The 18334-nt window shown below is 42.1% G+C and overlaps 1 protein-coding gene across 3 annotated transcripts in view; it reads right to left on the reverse strand.

The window, feature by feature from the left end:
* Nucleotides 1-18334, reverse strand: part of DIS3L2 (DIS3 like 3'-5' exoribonuclease 2) — a 190738-nt gene that overhangs the window by 145078 nt on the left and 27326 nt on the right. For all 3 annotated transcript variants that reach the window (XM_082056350.1, XM_082056352.1, XM_082056351.1), the window contains one exon: nucleotides 16777-16878. In XM_082056350.1, coding sequence (XP_081912476.1) covers nucleotides 16777-16878 — 102 coding nt within the window. The remainder of the gene's footprint in view (nucleotides 1-16776; nucleotides 16879-18334) is intronic.

Genomic DNA, 18334 nt, shown 5'->3' on the forward strand with positions numbered 1-18334 from the left:
GGAGCTCATCTTAATGGAAGTTAAAACAAATAGGGGCCCAAGGTGTAGTAAAGATGCTTCTTGACACAGGCGGGTGATGCTCGGCGTTTTACAGAGGACATGTATTGCTGCAGTGTTTTCTCTCCGTACAGTGAAAACAATCAGTATCTCCAGGTTTCCTCTTGAAATGGTGGCAGGGAAACGACTGCTGGCATGTGCGTCATGTGGATCTGCTCACATTGCTTCGTGACGAATCTTATTAAAAACCAAGCACCGCAAGTGAAATGTCTGCAGCTCAGCCTGCTTGCATTTACCTTTAGCAACATGTTATGCTTCATTAAATTTCGAAGCAGTGTTTATTAGGAGAGTAAAACGCATCAGCATCCTTCACCAGGCTTCTCAGCGTGTTTTCATGACGTCAATATTCAGGTTTATTTAAGCCAGTGAAAATATACATTGATTAAACATGGTCTTTCAGCATCTCCCGCAGCACCGAAAAATGCAGTAAATAGCAATGGCGTATTTTTACTTCTTTCCTTCAGAATAAGATTTACTGTTACCATAAACAAGGTCTATCTCACCTTTGCAACAAGCAGTTTAAAAACCCCCTCCCTGCACTGAGCAGGACTGACCACCACGGAGCTCCCTGGAACCCTCTGGTCTGTTTCTCCTGCCTAGCAGTGGATGCTGCTTATCAAAAGCTTTTCCACAGAATGAATCAAAAGTTAAATTTTAAATTGAATTATAACAATATAATGCAGGTCAAGGGACTAACACAGGGGGGGTTTCTGTTGTACTACTTCTCTACAAGCCAGGTACCACCACCAAGAGATTGCAGTGTATGCTTTTCCTCTGTAACCTCAACTTGCAGAGCACTCCAGGTTTTCTTTCCCTCTCTGAAAATTCATTACAAAGCCTTATTCGAGCTGAGATTTTGTATACAAGTTTTCTGCCGAGAACAAATTTTTACAACTGAGTTTTAAGCTCCTTTAAAAAAAAATCCAGAAATTTATAATGGAAATAGTGACAGTGCCCATAATCACAAGTGCAGAAACATTATTGTGATAGAGTTCATATTCCATCCAAAACTAAAAGTCGGTGTCTCAACCAAATTCCACGTTCATTCTGTAACAATGGCCAGTTATGAGATCAGTAAAACAGGTGCAAACAAAAAATACTGGGGAGTTAAGCAGTGGTGATGGCAGCATAAAGCCAGCACCTTGGTCACTAAATTCTGGTTGTGCAAGAGGTTTTTTAGGTAAGTCTTGAATTACTTTATAACTCATTTCTCTTGGGCAAACTCTTCTCCTAGTGGTCAGCACAGGCTACCTTGGAAAAATCTTTGAATTGTGCTTCCAAATCCTAATAGCTTGGCCATTCCCAGAAATTATTAACATTGAGCTTCACCAGTTTTGGCCCAGTCTGATGAAGCCCACCGCTATATATGTGATGCTCGGTCACACAAAATGCAGCTATTCCCTGCTGACAGACTAAAGCTCTGCCCTACGACTTGCCACGAGTTCTCCCCTCTGCCTCAGGGTAAATTTCATGTTCCAGCAACAAATGGAATGATGCCGGCACGCTGTGACACACTGAACCTCACAGGTGACACAAAAGCTGTGATGAGCCACCTGTGACATTGCCTGCAAGAGTTATACCCCAAACTGAAAGAATCAGTGTCTACCTGTAGTAATATATTCCTCTTAATATTCTGAATACGCTCCCAATTCTCCCAACAAACACGCAGCAAATGCAAAGTAGAAATACAAGAGAAATTACACGCTTAGCTGTGTTAAGAGGTACAAAGCCGAGGTGCTGACGGGCCACATGTGGAGGCAGCGCAGCGTCAAGCGTTAACCCCATCCAACACGCTTGCAAAATCAATCTGAGAACAGCAAAATTCAGAAGCGCGGCTCAAAAACATGTGACTGTGAACGACCCTTGACACCTGGTTATGTCATTAATAAAGCATTTAATACACGAAGAACACTGGGTCTCCAGAAGCGCGTTAACCGGCGCTGAAACGTGTTAGTCATCCAACAAGAACTCTCACTTCAACACTGGAAATTACAGGACATGGAAATCAAATTGAACCTTTACAAGGTAACCGGCTCTAACGCTAAGCCTGGACTGTGCTACCTGCAAACATTCAGTGCTATAAATTACAGATTGCTAGTCCTTTTTAGCAAAAGGAAGGGAGTATCTCTCCCTTGCAGTACGTTGTGTACAATTATTGGACTCTAAGACAGGCACCTACGCTGGGCTTTCACTTTAAACAAGCTTAGTAAATTCAAAGCTGCTTCATACAAATCTGCTGAATTCAAAGCAATCTTCACTTGTTCAATCTTTCCCTCTGGGTGAAAGTAAGTATGGGATGACATTTAACAGTTTTCCTTACCTGGAAGAAGTTATTTCAAGAATATCTACAAAAGTAAACTGTAATACAGTTGTTTAAGCAACTTGACAAAAGGAAAAGAAAGCAAATTTGCACTCAGCAAAAAGGCAGGCTACTCCAGAAAACTGAGAAGAAAGTCAATTTGTCTTCAGCACAATTATTTATGTATCATTCAATTTGCTGTTTCCATAACACCTTCTGCCATGTAACTTAAGAGGCCTTGAGAAGTATATTCTTGAAACTGCACACGGGACAGGACTAAATCTCAGCTCCACTTCATCACGGGGAAGTTTGGAAAGCAGCCTCTGGAAACAGCACCGTGCTCTGCAACTCACCAACCGAGTGCGTGTTTATCTTGTGAAAAAAGGAAAAGTTAGCCCTTTCATATACACACACTCCTAAGATAACGAGATTTTCTTCACGGCTTCAAGTTAGGCACTGAAATACTTTTGTTATGATTAGTTTTATCACATTGAATCCAAATGCTCTGGATTGTTAATCGACTCTTCTGACAAGTCTCCAATAATGAAACACAAGGGCTTGCCATTCATCTTAAGCTGATAAAACAGAATAGGAAGAAGGGCAAGTTCTCAGATCCTACCCAGGCAGGCGCAGCTTTAGGAAACCCCTTCCATTTGCTTTCTCACCAGCAAAACCAGTGTATTTGTTAGCTCTGACATGGCAAACTTCCCACTTGCCTACTCCCATTCTACCCATACATGACAGCTACCACATCAAAGACTATTAGTACCCAAAGCATCTACATTGCCTCGAGGTCATGTGAAAACCGAGTTAATGCCCTCTCAAGTAAACACTAAATCCTCCACTTCCTTTTTGCTTAATACCTCCTTAAATTCTCTGCCTTGTTTTGAAATGTCTGTTCACCCTTCAAGCTAATCGCTGTTGCTAATTTGCTATACCTGTGCCACGACACTGTTAGCAGCAGAAGAAACCGCTTCGCACGGCAGTTTGGCCTCAGGATCCAAATTCTAAGCCCAGTTCTCAATCTGGGACCCAAAGTCACCACTTGCACCTCCACAGTTCGGCCACTCTGGGCCCTGGCACCGGAGGATCCGCGGAGAGAAAGGCAGATGAAGGAGGTAACACAGGGGCAGAGATCGGCCATGTGAAGTGATGAAGCGTGAACACACTCTCCCACTTCACTCTACCCGTTCTCACCCACAAACTACTGAATAAACCACTTTATAACCCCCCAGTTACACAGCACTAGGAGTAATAACACCAGGGGGTTGCACATTGTGAACCAGGAGTAACTGCAGCTCTTGCATGAGCAATTCTAACAAGCTGGGGAACACTTGCTCCATACCCTGCACACACACACTGCTCCATGGCATCAGCACCCCCAGAAACCCTGTCCCCCCTTCACCGCCCTTTGCTGAAGTTCAACCTCTTGCTGCATGTTGCAGATGATTAAACAGCTTTTACAGTCCCTGGTCCAAAACAAATTAAAAGGGATACAAGTCCAAAAATATCCGGTGATAAGCGTTTGCTCACAGCGAAACAATTAAAAGGAAAGACTTGTCTCGTTAAACATACAAAAGGTTATCGACAACCTACCAGTTCACACCGTTTCTTCCAGCTCCTGGGAGGGACTGGTTCCCACTCCGTAACAACACACCTGTGCTATTTTACTGTATTATGCACAGTCCTATGAGCACAATTAAAATGTTCTATCCAAGCTCTACAATATGAATGGCTTTCATAACTTCTTAACAGCATATTCCTTCCTTTGACCAGCATAGACCATCCACCCCCAATTTATCAAGCATTTAGTGCAGGCTAGTTAAAAATAAAACCAACACTTCAAAAACTGGATGGAAACCGGTTTCAACTCTCACACCACTCAATTCATGACTTTATGAGCTGCTCCCACCAAATTCCACTTCAAATGGCACCAAAGCAAGCGATGAGTTTGCAACTGAAAGATAAACATTTAATAGCTTCAAAACTGCCAATGATATAAAACAATGAGCCAGGACCAGTAAGCTCTAAAAGCACTGAGACCTGATCTAAAAGAAAAGAAGAAAGTTGCTATGGTGCTTTAAAATTAGGGGTGGCGGTAAATTAATACACAAATCAGTCTCACTATAGACACCGTTCTCACCTGTATAAATATTTCACAGCAAGTCATATAAAACATATGGATATTGCAACAGAGGTACAGTGAAACAAGCGTGCTACAGCCCCCAATACACGACGCAGTCGGTCTTATTTCCCTTTAATAATAAAACACAGAACTTTTAGGAGTTGCTCCAACATATTAGCTTGAAACTTTGCAAGCTATAGTTCATGTAACCATGCATTACCTGGGAATTTCAACCACCCTTGAACAAATTGCCACACAAATACCAACGTACTCATGACCTCCATGGGGAGCGGCTCATTCCTGTCTAACATGCCAACAACTGCTGAAGATGAAGTCTCCCTAGTTTCTAAAGTTATCTGCTTCTACTGAGTATTAGCTTTTCCAAAGCAGTCCCCAAAAGCTTAAACACATCCTAAAGACTTTGGGTCTTTCCTTTTGTTCTTCTTCCCCCCTTATAACCAAGCAGAAGCAACCTCTGTCAAGTTTTCATCCTGGAGTCATCGGCTGCAAAGTTCATCCTACAAGAAAATTCTTCACAGAAGTCTTTCCACAAGTACAACAACATGAAATGGAACCATTTCAACACACAGTATTTTACTTTGAGGAGAATCACTGAATAGACTTACCAAATTTTGTCCATAAAACACCAACTTCAAAACAAACCTCTAAAGTCGGTTTTCTGCCCAGAGCAAGTTTTATTGTAGGTTGCACTCAGTCCTCTAAGCTTGTAACACAGCAAGGTTGACTAAGCTCAGCTTTAACTATAGTGTTGAAACAGGCATAAATATCCTGTAACGTGTAATGTATTCAGGCATGATTTAAACCTTCTTCAGTGAAAACTTTTTAAATCATCCCTGTCTGTCTATATTCATTGTCATTTATCAAAGACACATGAACTGCGATTCTCTATTCTCAACTCACTCATTTATTCTGTATTTATTTCTGCACAGGGAGAATATCAGGAAGACTGTGCTGACAGGTTTTGTGTATGATTTTTTTCACAATTATGCATCAAAGAGAATTAATGCTGGGGGTGGGGGTGTTTTTATTGCGAAGAAAAGGTTATATGTACCTTTTAAAGATGTAAAGCAAGCTTGCCCTGGTATATCTTGGGCAAGAGCAGAGGGTTTGCTAAGCCCAGAGTATTCTTCATTTCAGAGCTGAGGGGATGCAATGCAGGCAGGAAGATATTTATTCCGATGCCATTCTAACTAATCCTGGAAAATAAAGGGACTTGAAAAAATTTAAAAGGTGACAGCAACTAGTACAGCATTTCCCGTGAGGAATTTAAAATTTCATGTTCATGCTTTTCATCACTTTTTTTTAATACCATAATCCTATAATGTACCGTACGTCCAGCCATGGACTCGGCTGGAAAAATACTTGACCCTAAAGATGGTTGATGCAGCCTAAACAAAGAGCATTTCCCGGTTTTCTTGCTAGCCAGGACATAGGAGCCTCCTCACACCACATCTGCAAAAGGATAGAGGTTTTTCTTTAACAGACATAAGGGCACGGAGCTGCTCAGTAAAGGATTCACTCACCTCACCTAAATGACACGGATCAACCTATGCAAGCAGCTGCTTTCATATAAGAAGTTAAGGCCGAGGCAAGGAGCAGGGGACGGCATTCGGGCACCAGGAGGGAGCACACCCAGCCTGCCGAGGTGCTGGGGCAAAGACAAAAGGATCCAGATGTGAAATATCAGGAGGAAGAGCATTTCACAAATACTTAGCGCTTCCTGAAGTAATCAATCCTTAGCTGGTGAAACCATGGTGTTTAATCAGAGAGGGTGAGACGCCGGCATTGGGAGCTCTATTTCCTAGTACCACAAAAGCCCTGCATGGAGAGTTATGTATATGTTGCTGTCATTGTGCACAATGCCCTTCCCTCAAGCACTGGCCCTCAGAACGCATTATACATTGTTAGTGGAGATCAGCAGAACTGCAGGTTTTTTTGTTTTAATGTTTTTCTTTCTCTCACAAAGCACTTAACAGAAATCAGCGCTTGGGAACTGGAGTTCTGAAGCACAGCCTAACAGTTTATTTATGATCACAGCAACTAATTGCTCAAATACAACCCTCAGGCCCCAGGACCATTCCCAGGCCATTGAAATCAGCCACTCATCCCCAAGAAACCAGTGGTGTTAACTGGTTTGAGTGGCTTTGCCGGAGCAGGAGGGCAGACAGTTGAATAACTGGATAACGCTGACTCCTTCACTGACAAAAAGACAATGGAGAAAAAAAAAAAAAAAAAAGATAAATCCATTTTGACATGCGGTAGTGGTTTTGTTAACAAAAAGTCTGCCCAGTGTCCCAGTCGGCTCATAGGAAATTACTGCACAGATGGAGACACAGCCCTGACAAGGCCAGCGCTCCCCTCCCAGCCTTTCCTTGACTTGACAGCGGTGGCCACCACACCTCGTCTGTGGGCTCTGCTGTATCTTGGCCACTGATAGGAGTCACCCCATGGGAAAGCAGCACGGTGGGACCAAAATGATGTCAGGTACCATGAAGAACATTTTCCTTTTTTGCTTCACAAACTTTTGAACCTTACAAGAGGGGAGCCATCCGTTTCTATGGGTTTTTTTTTCTCTTCTACAAATGGATTTTAACAATGCATATCCTGCCAGGAAATGTTACCGTGCGTTACTGATAAAGCATTACATAAAAAGGTAAATTAAGTTTCCAAGATGTGAATCTGAGCTGATAAACATATTACATACACAGTTCAACAACTAAGAAGAAAAAGCAGTTTTAGAGAAAGCTTCTGGAATATGGGGAAAAAACAACAGGAACGGGAGATAAAGCAATGCCATGCTGTCAGAACGGTGCTATGACTATGCATGAAGCATCGCTACCGAACTAAATCAGATTAAACTAATGGCCATCTATTAACTTTGTGTATGTCTATATGGTACAACACAGTCTGAAGAGGGGAGCTCAAGCACCAGACGGCTTTGCCAGCACAGCACTCACCCCCGGCTCAGCCAGAAAATCACCCAGAGCCCGAGGAAATGGCCTCAAGTTACACCAGGGGAGGTTTAGATTGGATATTAAGCAAAACTTCTTCACTTCGAGGGTTGTCAGGTATTGGAACACGCTGCCCAGGGAAGCGGTTGAATCACCACCCTGGAGGTGTTTAAAAGACGCGTAGATGAGGTTCCTATGGACATGGTATAGATGTGGACTTGACAGTGCCAGGTTAACAGTTGGACTCTACAATCTTAAAGGTCTTTTCCCAACCAAAATTATTCTACAATTCTATTTATTCTCACCTAGGGGCAGCGGGGGTGATCCTATGCATCTCTTCAGTACGATAGGCAGGGGAGAAGAGCTACAAGTCCAAACTTAAGCCAGATCATCACTGCAGCTGTAGCTGCTACAAGGGGCTGCAGACCTGGTCTGCACAGAAAATTAAAAATCAGGCAATCTGACATCAAAAGGAGAGATAAATCCCTAGAGGAAATTCACTTTACAGCAAAAAAAAAAAATCAAGGAGGGCATAGAGGTGAGTGACCCAGCTACGGCACTAAAGGCTTTTACCAGAACTGCCCTCCCCACTGCCCTGAAGAGCCGTTGGTCAGGAAGAAAGAGAAGCTGCTGAGTTAACCCTCCACTTCACACAGCTCCGTGGGACCTTCCCCAGAGAGCAGCGACCTGGCAAACACGATGCCACGGGGGATTTAAAGAGACCACAGTAAATGAAATACCCATTTCCACAAAAACGGCCAATACTCACTCCAACAAACAAGCAAAAAGCAAGGAGGACAAGAACAGAAGGATGTCCTGGCAGCCAGCTAATTAGCAAAAGCATTACAGTCAAGCTTCCAAGCTCTAACAAGAACTAAGCAGGATATATACCTTTATGCAGGACTTTTTTCAGACAGAACAGAGAACAGTGTCTGGGGAATTCTTCATCAGTCACTTTTTGCAACCCAAAATACACAAGCGCTAATTAGATCACGCCAAGTCTTCATTTTCACACTTCCAAAGCCGCTCAATTAAAAGTATGTGTTTTGGCACTGCTCTCTATTTTCAAATAATTGAGACAAAGCTAAAAACAAAGAAATGCTTCAGCCCCAGGAGATGATACAGCTGCAGATGGATGAATCATTAGCGTACCGCAAACCTAAAAAACTCGTAAGAGACATAGACAGACCTACTTTCATGGAAGTTATTGTCTAATGTGATAGAACACTGAAAACAAAAATAAAACAATAGAAACAGTGAGAAAACAGAGAAACAGTCTACCCTGCAGTATTTTCTTACAGTTGCTACCAAAACTTTTTTAAAAGCCTCCAGGTAGTTAAGGCTGGAAACTGCAGATAGAATCTGGGACCTTCGAAAACACCAGTTGTCTTATCAGCAAACACATACCGATAAATGACACGACTACCGAAGCAGTGAGGAATTAGTTGGAAAAGATAACCAGGACGAATTTTAACTTATCTTTCAGTGTTTTGAGTGGCGTCTCTTAAACAAGAAACTTGGTTGAAAGCATCACTTGCAATTCTTCAAGATGCTGCTGCAGTTAGAGGTTCCAGGGCGTTGATTTGCATGTTAATTGGCTGAAGGATAATACCAAGTAGCAAGCAAGACAGACTTCGTATGTTAGCAGTGTTAAGAAAATTGCTATTGATGCATATATATCACTGGGCACATTCCTCTGCGTGATAGCGCACCAATAATAGACTTGTTCCCAGTTCTTGCGTGTAGCTTCAGAAATCTGAGAAGGGAATCCCCCCATAGCAAATAATGTCAAAATGCTGGGAGAGGAGGGAGTGGGAGGATAGGACGTGTCCTCAGCCTGGTTATCTTTTGCATCATCTGGAGGAAGGCACAGGAACGGAGTTTGGGAGAAGGAACCACCATCCCAGCCCTCTGAAGCTGGCGGCACGCTGATTCAAAACCTATTAGGCTTCAGACAACTTTATCTTAGACGGTTACAAATTACCTTGTGCCAACAACAAATTTAAGGCATCCCATCCCCGATGACAAATATCTTCCTTATCTCCGGGAACCACGTGGTTATAAATGAGGTCCCACATCTCGCCCCAAAGATCCTGTTGTAGAAAAAGCCCTGTCACTCCTCCAGCCGCTGCAATTCTTCATTTACATAAACCACCCCTATCCTAGATCCCTTGTCCCTCTGATTGATGGCTTCAAGAAAAATAAACATGAGTTAAGGAAATAAGAGAAAATAGTTTATGAGCCAACCTCAGTAGCTTTGACCACATGCAAATACTACAGCCAATTGTTGCTTCTCTGCCAGCCGATAACAAGAATAAACACGCAAATAGGCAAGTAGCACTTTTCCTTTTCTTCCGAACTCAGGATACAATCCAAAACCACCTCACCTAGGGACTTTAAACATTAACAGCTTTTCGGCGCCACAGTAGCTCTTCATTTCTCCAGCTATCAAGATAAATTAGGGGTACAAGCTCCTTAAAAAAAAAAACAGAATATAACATTCATTGTACAAATTTTAGGCCAGATGGGACTTTTTTTACTATCAGTCCACTTCATTTGAACTTATTCTTAACTATGTAAATCTGAAAGAAACACAGACTATTGAAAATCTGGACAGTCTTTTGAGAAAGTGCTTTTATAAAAAGTTAATTTAATATGTGTGACATTCCAAAAACCAGTCCCATCACAACAACAGGTATTCTGCCTCTCTCTTTTAAGGTACGAGCTCCAAATACTCATGTGATATCATTAAATAAGTCTCCAAACTGGCAAAAACCAAACAGTTCTAAGAAATACTAATTCCACAGGAACCAAGAACTAAGGAAAATCCAAAATGATAGTGGTTACATAAGCGATTGGATTAAGAATAATCTACTGTGATGTGTGTGTATTTACAGAAGACTTGGAAGAATAGAGTTTAAAACAATCACTTAAAGAAAAGCTAGTTGTTAAAGGAAACAATTTGCTGTACTAGATTATATTCATGTGACCAAGAAAGCCAAAAAATAGTACCATGAAAAAGAAAAAGTGAGAAGGAACAGAGATGAGGTATTAAATGCTGGCCTGACTCCTAGTCTAAAGTACAATCAGATGCCCCTCAAGCACTTTCTTCCATCCAAGATGAAGCTCTTCCAGGAACAGGCACTGAAATTTAGTAGCATCTCAGCCTGAAGTCACCCCCCTCCCAAGGGACCCACCTGCCATCGCTCCACAGGGACTATGACAAGCGACCACATGTGAGATGAATACTTATTTAGCGCTTGACTGTTCATATAAAGGTAACGTTTTTATCTTATTTTGCATCTGTGCAGCCAAACCACATCTGCAATAAAATTCTGTGCTGGTAGGACAGGATGCAGCCAGTCAATAGAAAGAAATTCACCTTCCTACCTAAACAACTTGCTTCGCAATATCACTCTTACCCAGCACAGAAGGCGGAAGAATAAAAAGGACATTAAATTGTTCAAAAACTTGTTTTGGCTTTCCCAAAGAAGCAGGTATTGACAGGAAAGGTCCTTTTCGCAAAGGTAAGTTTGCTCACAACATCCGAAAATCATGTATTTCTGTCTCCTCCTTTTACATATCCAGAGGGAGGCACGGGATAAATGCAGCATCGGGCCACGGCAATCTCAGATTATTATAGTGATCTAGCAACCCAGATCATTATAGCAATTTTATCATTATATACCATAAAAAGCATGCCAGGCCTTGCTATTAAAACTCACTGCCTTAAGACGTCGGTTGATTCACTTCAAGTGACATTTGATTAACAAAACGTGAAAGCAACATCTGCAGGAAGAGCAAATTTAATGCCACATATGTCTCAGTGAGCAACACTTCCTATTGTGTTTTTTTTTTTAATCAGATTTTTGCTATCAATCTACTGTATTGCTATTCCATATCAAGCCAGTTCAGAGCTAAGCCAAGCCTGGAAAGAGCCACACCAGCCCACAGCCAAGGTCCATCGGTCCCAGCAGCGTGGAACGTGAGGCCACCCGGAGAATGGCACGAGCACAAAGTGAGCACCTAATGAAGCTTCTCCAGATCCCACCTGTGTGTGCTGTGTGGGGATCTTCCAGGATGGGGAAGGGAGCACCTGTGTGCTACCATCAACCTACAGCCCTCGGTATAAAGTCTACAGCAAAACAAACTAAAACAAAACTAAAATATTTTAAAAATTAAAAAAAAAAGATAAATAAAAGCAACACACACCCCCCCCACACACACCACCCACCCTTCCTCCCTAAGCATCCATCAACCAGCAACCTTGCTTTTCTGGACATCTTCCTAGCTGGTTTCCCACTTCACTCCTGGATATCATGAATTGCATTTGAATGCTTTCAATGGAGCCAGAACACTTACTTTTTTAATAATGACTTCTCCAGAGCTTTTTTTTTTTTTAGTATTATAAACGTAATATTTCCAAACAACATTCTTGATTGTTATACTCAAACAGCATTGCTGTGATAACCCTCTAAAAACCCCATCTCCTCCTAAGTGACTGTTATCCTTACATTAGCTGGGAGATTTTGAGAAGAAACTGGCTCTCAGAATAATTTGGTGGAAGTGAATTATTCAGCAGGACAAACCCAAAGCTCATATCCCCTCTGGACAACTAATGGTTCACAGGTTTCCACCACCAGTCAGAGGTGGTGATTTGCCAGGATATGTAGCTCTGTTCAAGCGATACACGGTCATATTTGTGACATCTGCTTGAATCAAAATGTTCCTTCTCTACATTTGTTCATAATTATGCCAACAACCGTCACAGCCAGGAAAAGTGAATTGCAATTTATGTCTTCTGTAGAGAAAGCATTTAAATATTTATCTGTGATGTATGGCTCGAGAAGAGGCAGCTCTAAGATCTCCCGTCACGCTGTATTGTATCTGACACCTCGGTGTTGAACGGAACATGTGCTTTCAGGAGCTATAAAGAATTACTATTTCTATCACTCTCAGACACTTCGTGACTAAAATGCCAGACCCATTATCCAGCAGCACACGCTGTACGTAAATGAAGAATTACACATCCTTGGCCTTGAAGACCTTCTGACGAGATCAAAAGAACCAGCTGAAAATAGTGCAAAGGAGCACTTTAACCTGAGGAGGAAATGATTCATGAAACAACAACAACAAAAGATACGACCCGCAGGCACTGATTTCTGAGAAACTGGCAGGTTACTCTGTCATTATTTTATGTACATACATAGTATATATTGTTATTATTTTAATACATCACTACTGCAAGCAGATGCAGAACTGGTGATCTCTCCTGCATATTGTAGCAAGCAATAGGGGGTTGGACCCCAAAATCCCTTTTGGGCAGTTTTGAGCAGCAAAAAGTCCTTGTCCGTGTATTATTTTCAGACTAAGACTCTAAAATTGCAGCCATAGCATGCAATGCGTGAGACGGTTGTCATGAAAAACATTCCACGTTATAAACTACTACTCTAAAAGCACCAGAGATTGGGCCAAGAATCCAAGCCCCAAGTGATATCAAATGACTTATTATGCTATTTCCCTCCACCAAAGAAATTACATCTTGCAAGAAAAACCAAAGCAGATAACTGAAATTAAACAAATTCTGTCTGGCAATTAAGCAGCCGGTAAAAGCAAAAAGAGGTTGTGAGGAAAGATGGGTTGGGTTTATCATTTATACTGACACAGCGCTTCCCTCCTTGATGAACCTGAGAAATATTGCTGTAACCATCATATCAACATTTTTTTTCCTTCCAGTAATTACGCCACTGTATAATTGAAGCTCTTGAAATTGATGTAAGCTCAACTCCATAAAATATAATAAGAAACCATGAGTGGAAGTTAAAGCAGTGAAAATCAGTCAGGAAATAAAGCACCATTTGTCTTCTTGATCAGAATAATTGACAAGGTCTGAGGTAAATCCTCTGTCACTGGCGACCCTTTATCATGACGTTTTTCCAGAAGATAAAGGCACAAATTCAGGGAAGCCCTGCAGCTTGAAGTAAGGAGAGGACGGTCTAGCCGACTGCAGCGACACTCTGACTTCATTCGCTAAGAGTAGGTTAAGTACCTGGAAAAACAGTCTAAGTCAAATACCTTACTTTGCAAAAGCTAAATATTTGAAAGTTGCCATAGCACCTCAATATTCCCAAGACGTAACACAAGAGGACAGGAGAGGAACTTCTGAAATCCACCCTCTGAACGCGGTCACCATGAGGCACGAAGCCGACAGCCACCTTCTTCAGGAGGGCAAGGGAACAGATTTCAGGGACAAAGCGTCTCTCCCTCGAGCCGGTGGTGCCACACTGGAACCGTTGGCTCTCGATCAGAACTAACCATAAGCACAGAAATATGAACTGGGCAAACTGAGCATCACCGAACAGCAAGCACTCTCCTGGAGGATGGATGAGCAAAGGCAGCTTGAAGACGGGACAGAATAAACACAAGGAGGACCATCCAAGCACTTGGTGCACACGCTGGGAAGGAAGGACATGATGGTGAGAAATTCAAGCCTGATAAATTTCCCACCGCTGAGCCAGGAAGGGGAGGGCTGGAGGAAGAAAATACTGCTGTCCCTCTCAAGGAGGTATTACACACAGTATAGCCAGGCTTCTAGAGTATTTCACCATCCCCTTACATTACATTGTGGCATTTATACCTGTGTAAGGTATCACTATTATGGGTGCAGCAGAACACAGTATATTCCTGGATAAACTGCTCTCCAGCCGGTATTTTTGCCCCACAGGCACCTGACCCACAAAGTGACTCACCGGGTACAGGGCAGCTCCTAACTTTTTCAACTCTTCAAGCAAACACACAGATTTCCCTATCTAAAAATCCACAGTTTTACCAGTCACAGGTTCTCCCCCTTCCTCCCATTGACACACATAAATCAAACGGAGGTTCCAGCCAAGTCAAGTCCTGCCATTGCTGAGATGTAGCATTACAGTGTCCCATTGCACAACAAGGTCCATGGCAGGAATCACCTCCACCAGCAAGGGGAAGGTCTCCCCCAGAGCCCCCAGGGTCCTTGAACCTCAGCAGGTACAGACCCACCAGCAACTTCATCTTGTGCAAGACACGGGTCTATCAGCCAAAGACCCAGCTCAGCTCTTGGTGGAGCGCAGACTAATGGGTTGGGAATAGTGAACCATAAAAACGATGCGCACGCACATCTCAGTCCCAACAAACCAATAGGTACAGAGCCTGTAAAGTCTCCTCTGACAGCATCACTTATGCCATACATTTACATTTTTCAAGGAAATTATTGAAGCTGTTCAGCTTGTTCCAAAGGCCCAACGGGAAGGAGAAAACCCTCAAGACACTTACGTGGCAGCTTCGCAGCAGCATGAGACTAAACAAATGGAGAAACCTAAAATAGGTTGCAACAGTTTATCATTAATTAGTAGGGATTACTTGGCAGAATGCAATATCTTTCAGTGCAACTTAGTGGCACCTTTCCCAAAGAACTAACACAAACACAAGCACATAGCAAGAGATTCAGGGAACAGGGAAAAGGGATGTCATCGCTGATGGCAAGAAACAAAAAATGAGACTACATAGCACCTGTGTGGCTGAAAAACATGATTGGTGTGTCCAGCTACTTCCTTTGGCAAGGTTAAATTCACCAAAGAAGAATCACAATCGCACTACAAACAGCAAAGTCTTCTGAATTGTCTCCTTGCAGTCAGACACCACTTCTCCACTGGTTCTATTTATTACAGCGTTTGCCCAGGGCAGGGAGGATATTCTGAACCTTTCCTCTTGTATTCATAAAAGTGCACTACTATTAAACATATGAAGGAATAAGGATATAAGAGAGAGAGAGAGAGGCATTATCTTTGTTTAGAGCCAGATATAAATGGAAAACCACAGAGAAAGCTTCTAGCTCAGGCAACCTTTATCAAGCCTACAAAGAAGCCCTTGTGCTGGCAGGTCCTGGCAAAGGATCTAAGCACCCAAACGACTCAATTTTTCCAACTATATGAAATGGTCTAACATAAAAGATAATTTACGTCTATGGATTTAGTGATTCAAACACACAGTAATCATCACAGCTTTAGTGAACTCTGATTTGGACTCTCAAATAGCTATCAAAGGAATTTTGCTTTCACCCTCAAAATTTGTTTTCAGAGGTTACAAAGATTGCAGCAGACCTCTTTCCTATGTTTGTATATAGGTATCTTAGATCCCACTTATGATTGCCTTTTGCATAAGGTAGTTTAGCACCTACACGTGTCAATAAATACCTAGGTGGTTTACTCATTTTATGCATATTTAAGAGGAAGAAACAAGTTCTAATATGTTTCAAACTATCATTTCAATTACTGTTAGATTTGAATAGAGATGGTAGAAGTTCCAGCAAATGACCAGACTTAAGACTTTGCATTTGCAAGACTAAAATCACATAACTTCAATCAACAACAGGCAGAGAAGGCAGCTACAACAACTAAAAAGCATCAGCCCAAAGTTGTTCAGACCAGTTCACACACTGCTGGAATCATCCTCATTATTACTTTTGTCCCAAAGATATACCATAGTCTTTAAGTTCTCAATAAGAATTCAAAAATATGTTTGGAAAACAATTTCTGCCAGTTCTGTTGCACTTACGTGTAAAAACCTGTGTTACCGTAGCTTACATCTCCCAGCAACTAAAGCAGTACGGACTTTGTTTTTGCATAGAGGTGTCAAAAGAAAACCCACAAACAAGATAAAACTATCCAGATGTTTGAAAGGGCTCTGAGCTTGATCGGTGAAAGAAAAAAACCCAGAGAGAGTGATCTTAGTGAAATTCTCAGACATGAAAACAAAAAAAGGATTGTCCCACATTTGCATTGCTCCAGTCACTTCCCACGTTCTTCATTCATGTAAAGAAGGGTATTACCACAAGATCTGGAGCCGTGACAAGATAAGCTTTCCATGGACTGAAGACCCACAGATTAGAGAATTAATCATTACTAAAGCTTTGTGAACAGCTCTTGTTGAATATTTAAGCAACTGCAAACACCTACAAAGCCATCAAATGCCACAGCATGAAGACGGCTAAATAACAGATGCCAGAAGTCACCTCTGCCAACCATGCTTTCAACCAGCCTTGTCATCGAGGCTGTGTGACTTCTCCACATAGTGGCAAAAAGGGCCATTCTGTGCAAAGAATGAGGTTTCAACATTTTAGGTATTGCTGCTTCCAAACACTGCAGTGGATAGAGTCCATCTACAGCAGCACAGACTGCAATTTAGCTAACCTGATTTGTAGGAAATTCTCTATCTCAGGCCCTAAGTTTAGTGAATAAAACAGTAAAAAGCTCTTCCTGCCAAATCACAGAAAAATATACCGAACTCACCTTCCATTGCTCCCTGGGAAGCAGTTTCACTACCACGATGTCACCATTCAGGGCTCTGTTGCGAGCAACCACTCCATCAATAAAGATATCGCGAGTCCCATCCTAGTGAAAGAGGAAGAAAAATAAATGCCAGACCAAAACATATTAAATTACAGTTATTATGAGGTTTAGAACACTGTCCTCAAAAAAGACGCACACCCTGCCGAGACAAACATCCTGCACAGGTCGCGCACAGAAATGAAATGGATTTACCATATGCCCTTCAACAGGCAATACCTTTCAGCAAATAAGCTCCTTTGTATATATGTGCCAGCACAGTAGTTCCACATTATTTATTCAAGAGAGAAAAGCCTTCAAGACGTATCGTCTGCAGGCTCCGCTCAGCTCCTCTACGGCTGCTCTTGGGATGGGGAGAGAGTTCTCTGCAGTCACAGCTCCTCGCAGGTCCAGTTCCCAACCCCAGCGCTCAAAGCTGCTGTTCAGAACACATTTTCAAAACCATTGCTGCAAAATGCCCCATGCAAAACTGCTGCTGCGCTGGTGCGATGGGAAAGGTGGGACAAGGGATCAGCAGGTTGGTCTGTGAAGGTGGCCTGGAGAATGGCTGGGGATGCAGCCTCTTTTTTAAATGAGTTAACACCATATATGCTGCATTTGGCACAACCAGTGTTAGAAGAGGTTCAAGAAAATTATGCCTACAGATGCCAACTGCAAGCCAGATGATCTTTTACTGTAACAGACATGCTAGGACACCTTCTCTCAATACTCTGGGTTAACAACCTTGCACAAGAGCCTCTCGTAATTGTACACACTATGATTATCCACCCCAGACATGTTTGGCATTCGGCTCATCTAGATTTAGCTTGGAAGATTTTCTTCATGGGCTGAATAAAGATGAACTTTCCTGAAGACGCCAACACAAAGGTTTTAGTTTTTAGGGGATTGCTAGTTTTGTCCTTTTTTTTTTGGCTAATTATTGACAGTGCTCTTGCTGCTGTCATTTGTTTCCCCATAATTCAGTAGATGAAAAATTTCATGTGTCTGTTTACACGCCATGAACACGCTACATAAGGTGAGCAGTTAGTATCAACATGAGCAGTCAACATAGCTTTTCTAGAGAGATCTATCTTTGCATGGTTCTGAGGTACAACAAAAGAGGAGGAGTTTCTTTAGATTAGTATTTGTCTTTCGATGAAAAAAGGAGCCTCACAAGAATTAAAATCTTAATTGCAACTTCAGTCACTTCTCAGATACACAACCCTGAGTCTCTTATGCTTGAGTAAATCCAATCAGAACTACCAGTGTGCTCAGTCTCCAAGAAAAACTTCTTTTAGAACCTGAAAACACGAAGCCCTAATATCACATCAATATCTTACTCTGCTTAGATACCAAAACAATAAGACGGCAGAACCTTGCCATGATGTGAAACTACGGACATCCTCCAAGAGACCAAATTACTCTTAGAAAGAAAAGCAGCAGCAGCTCAACAGCTGTGTGAAAGCTGCCTCCCATGACTAGATGCAGAAAGATTGCAAAGCCTCTTGGACCAACATAATTC

The sequence above is a fragment of the Streptopelia decaocto genome, assembly GCF_964273445.1.
Source record: "Streptopelia decaocto genome assembly, chromosome: 6".
Taxonomy (NCBI): domain Eukaryota; kingdom Metazoa; phylum Chordata; class Aves; order Columbiformes; family Columbidae; genus Streptopelia; species Streptopelia decaocto.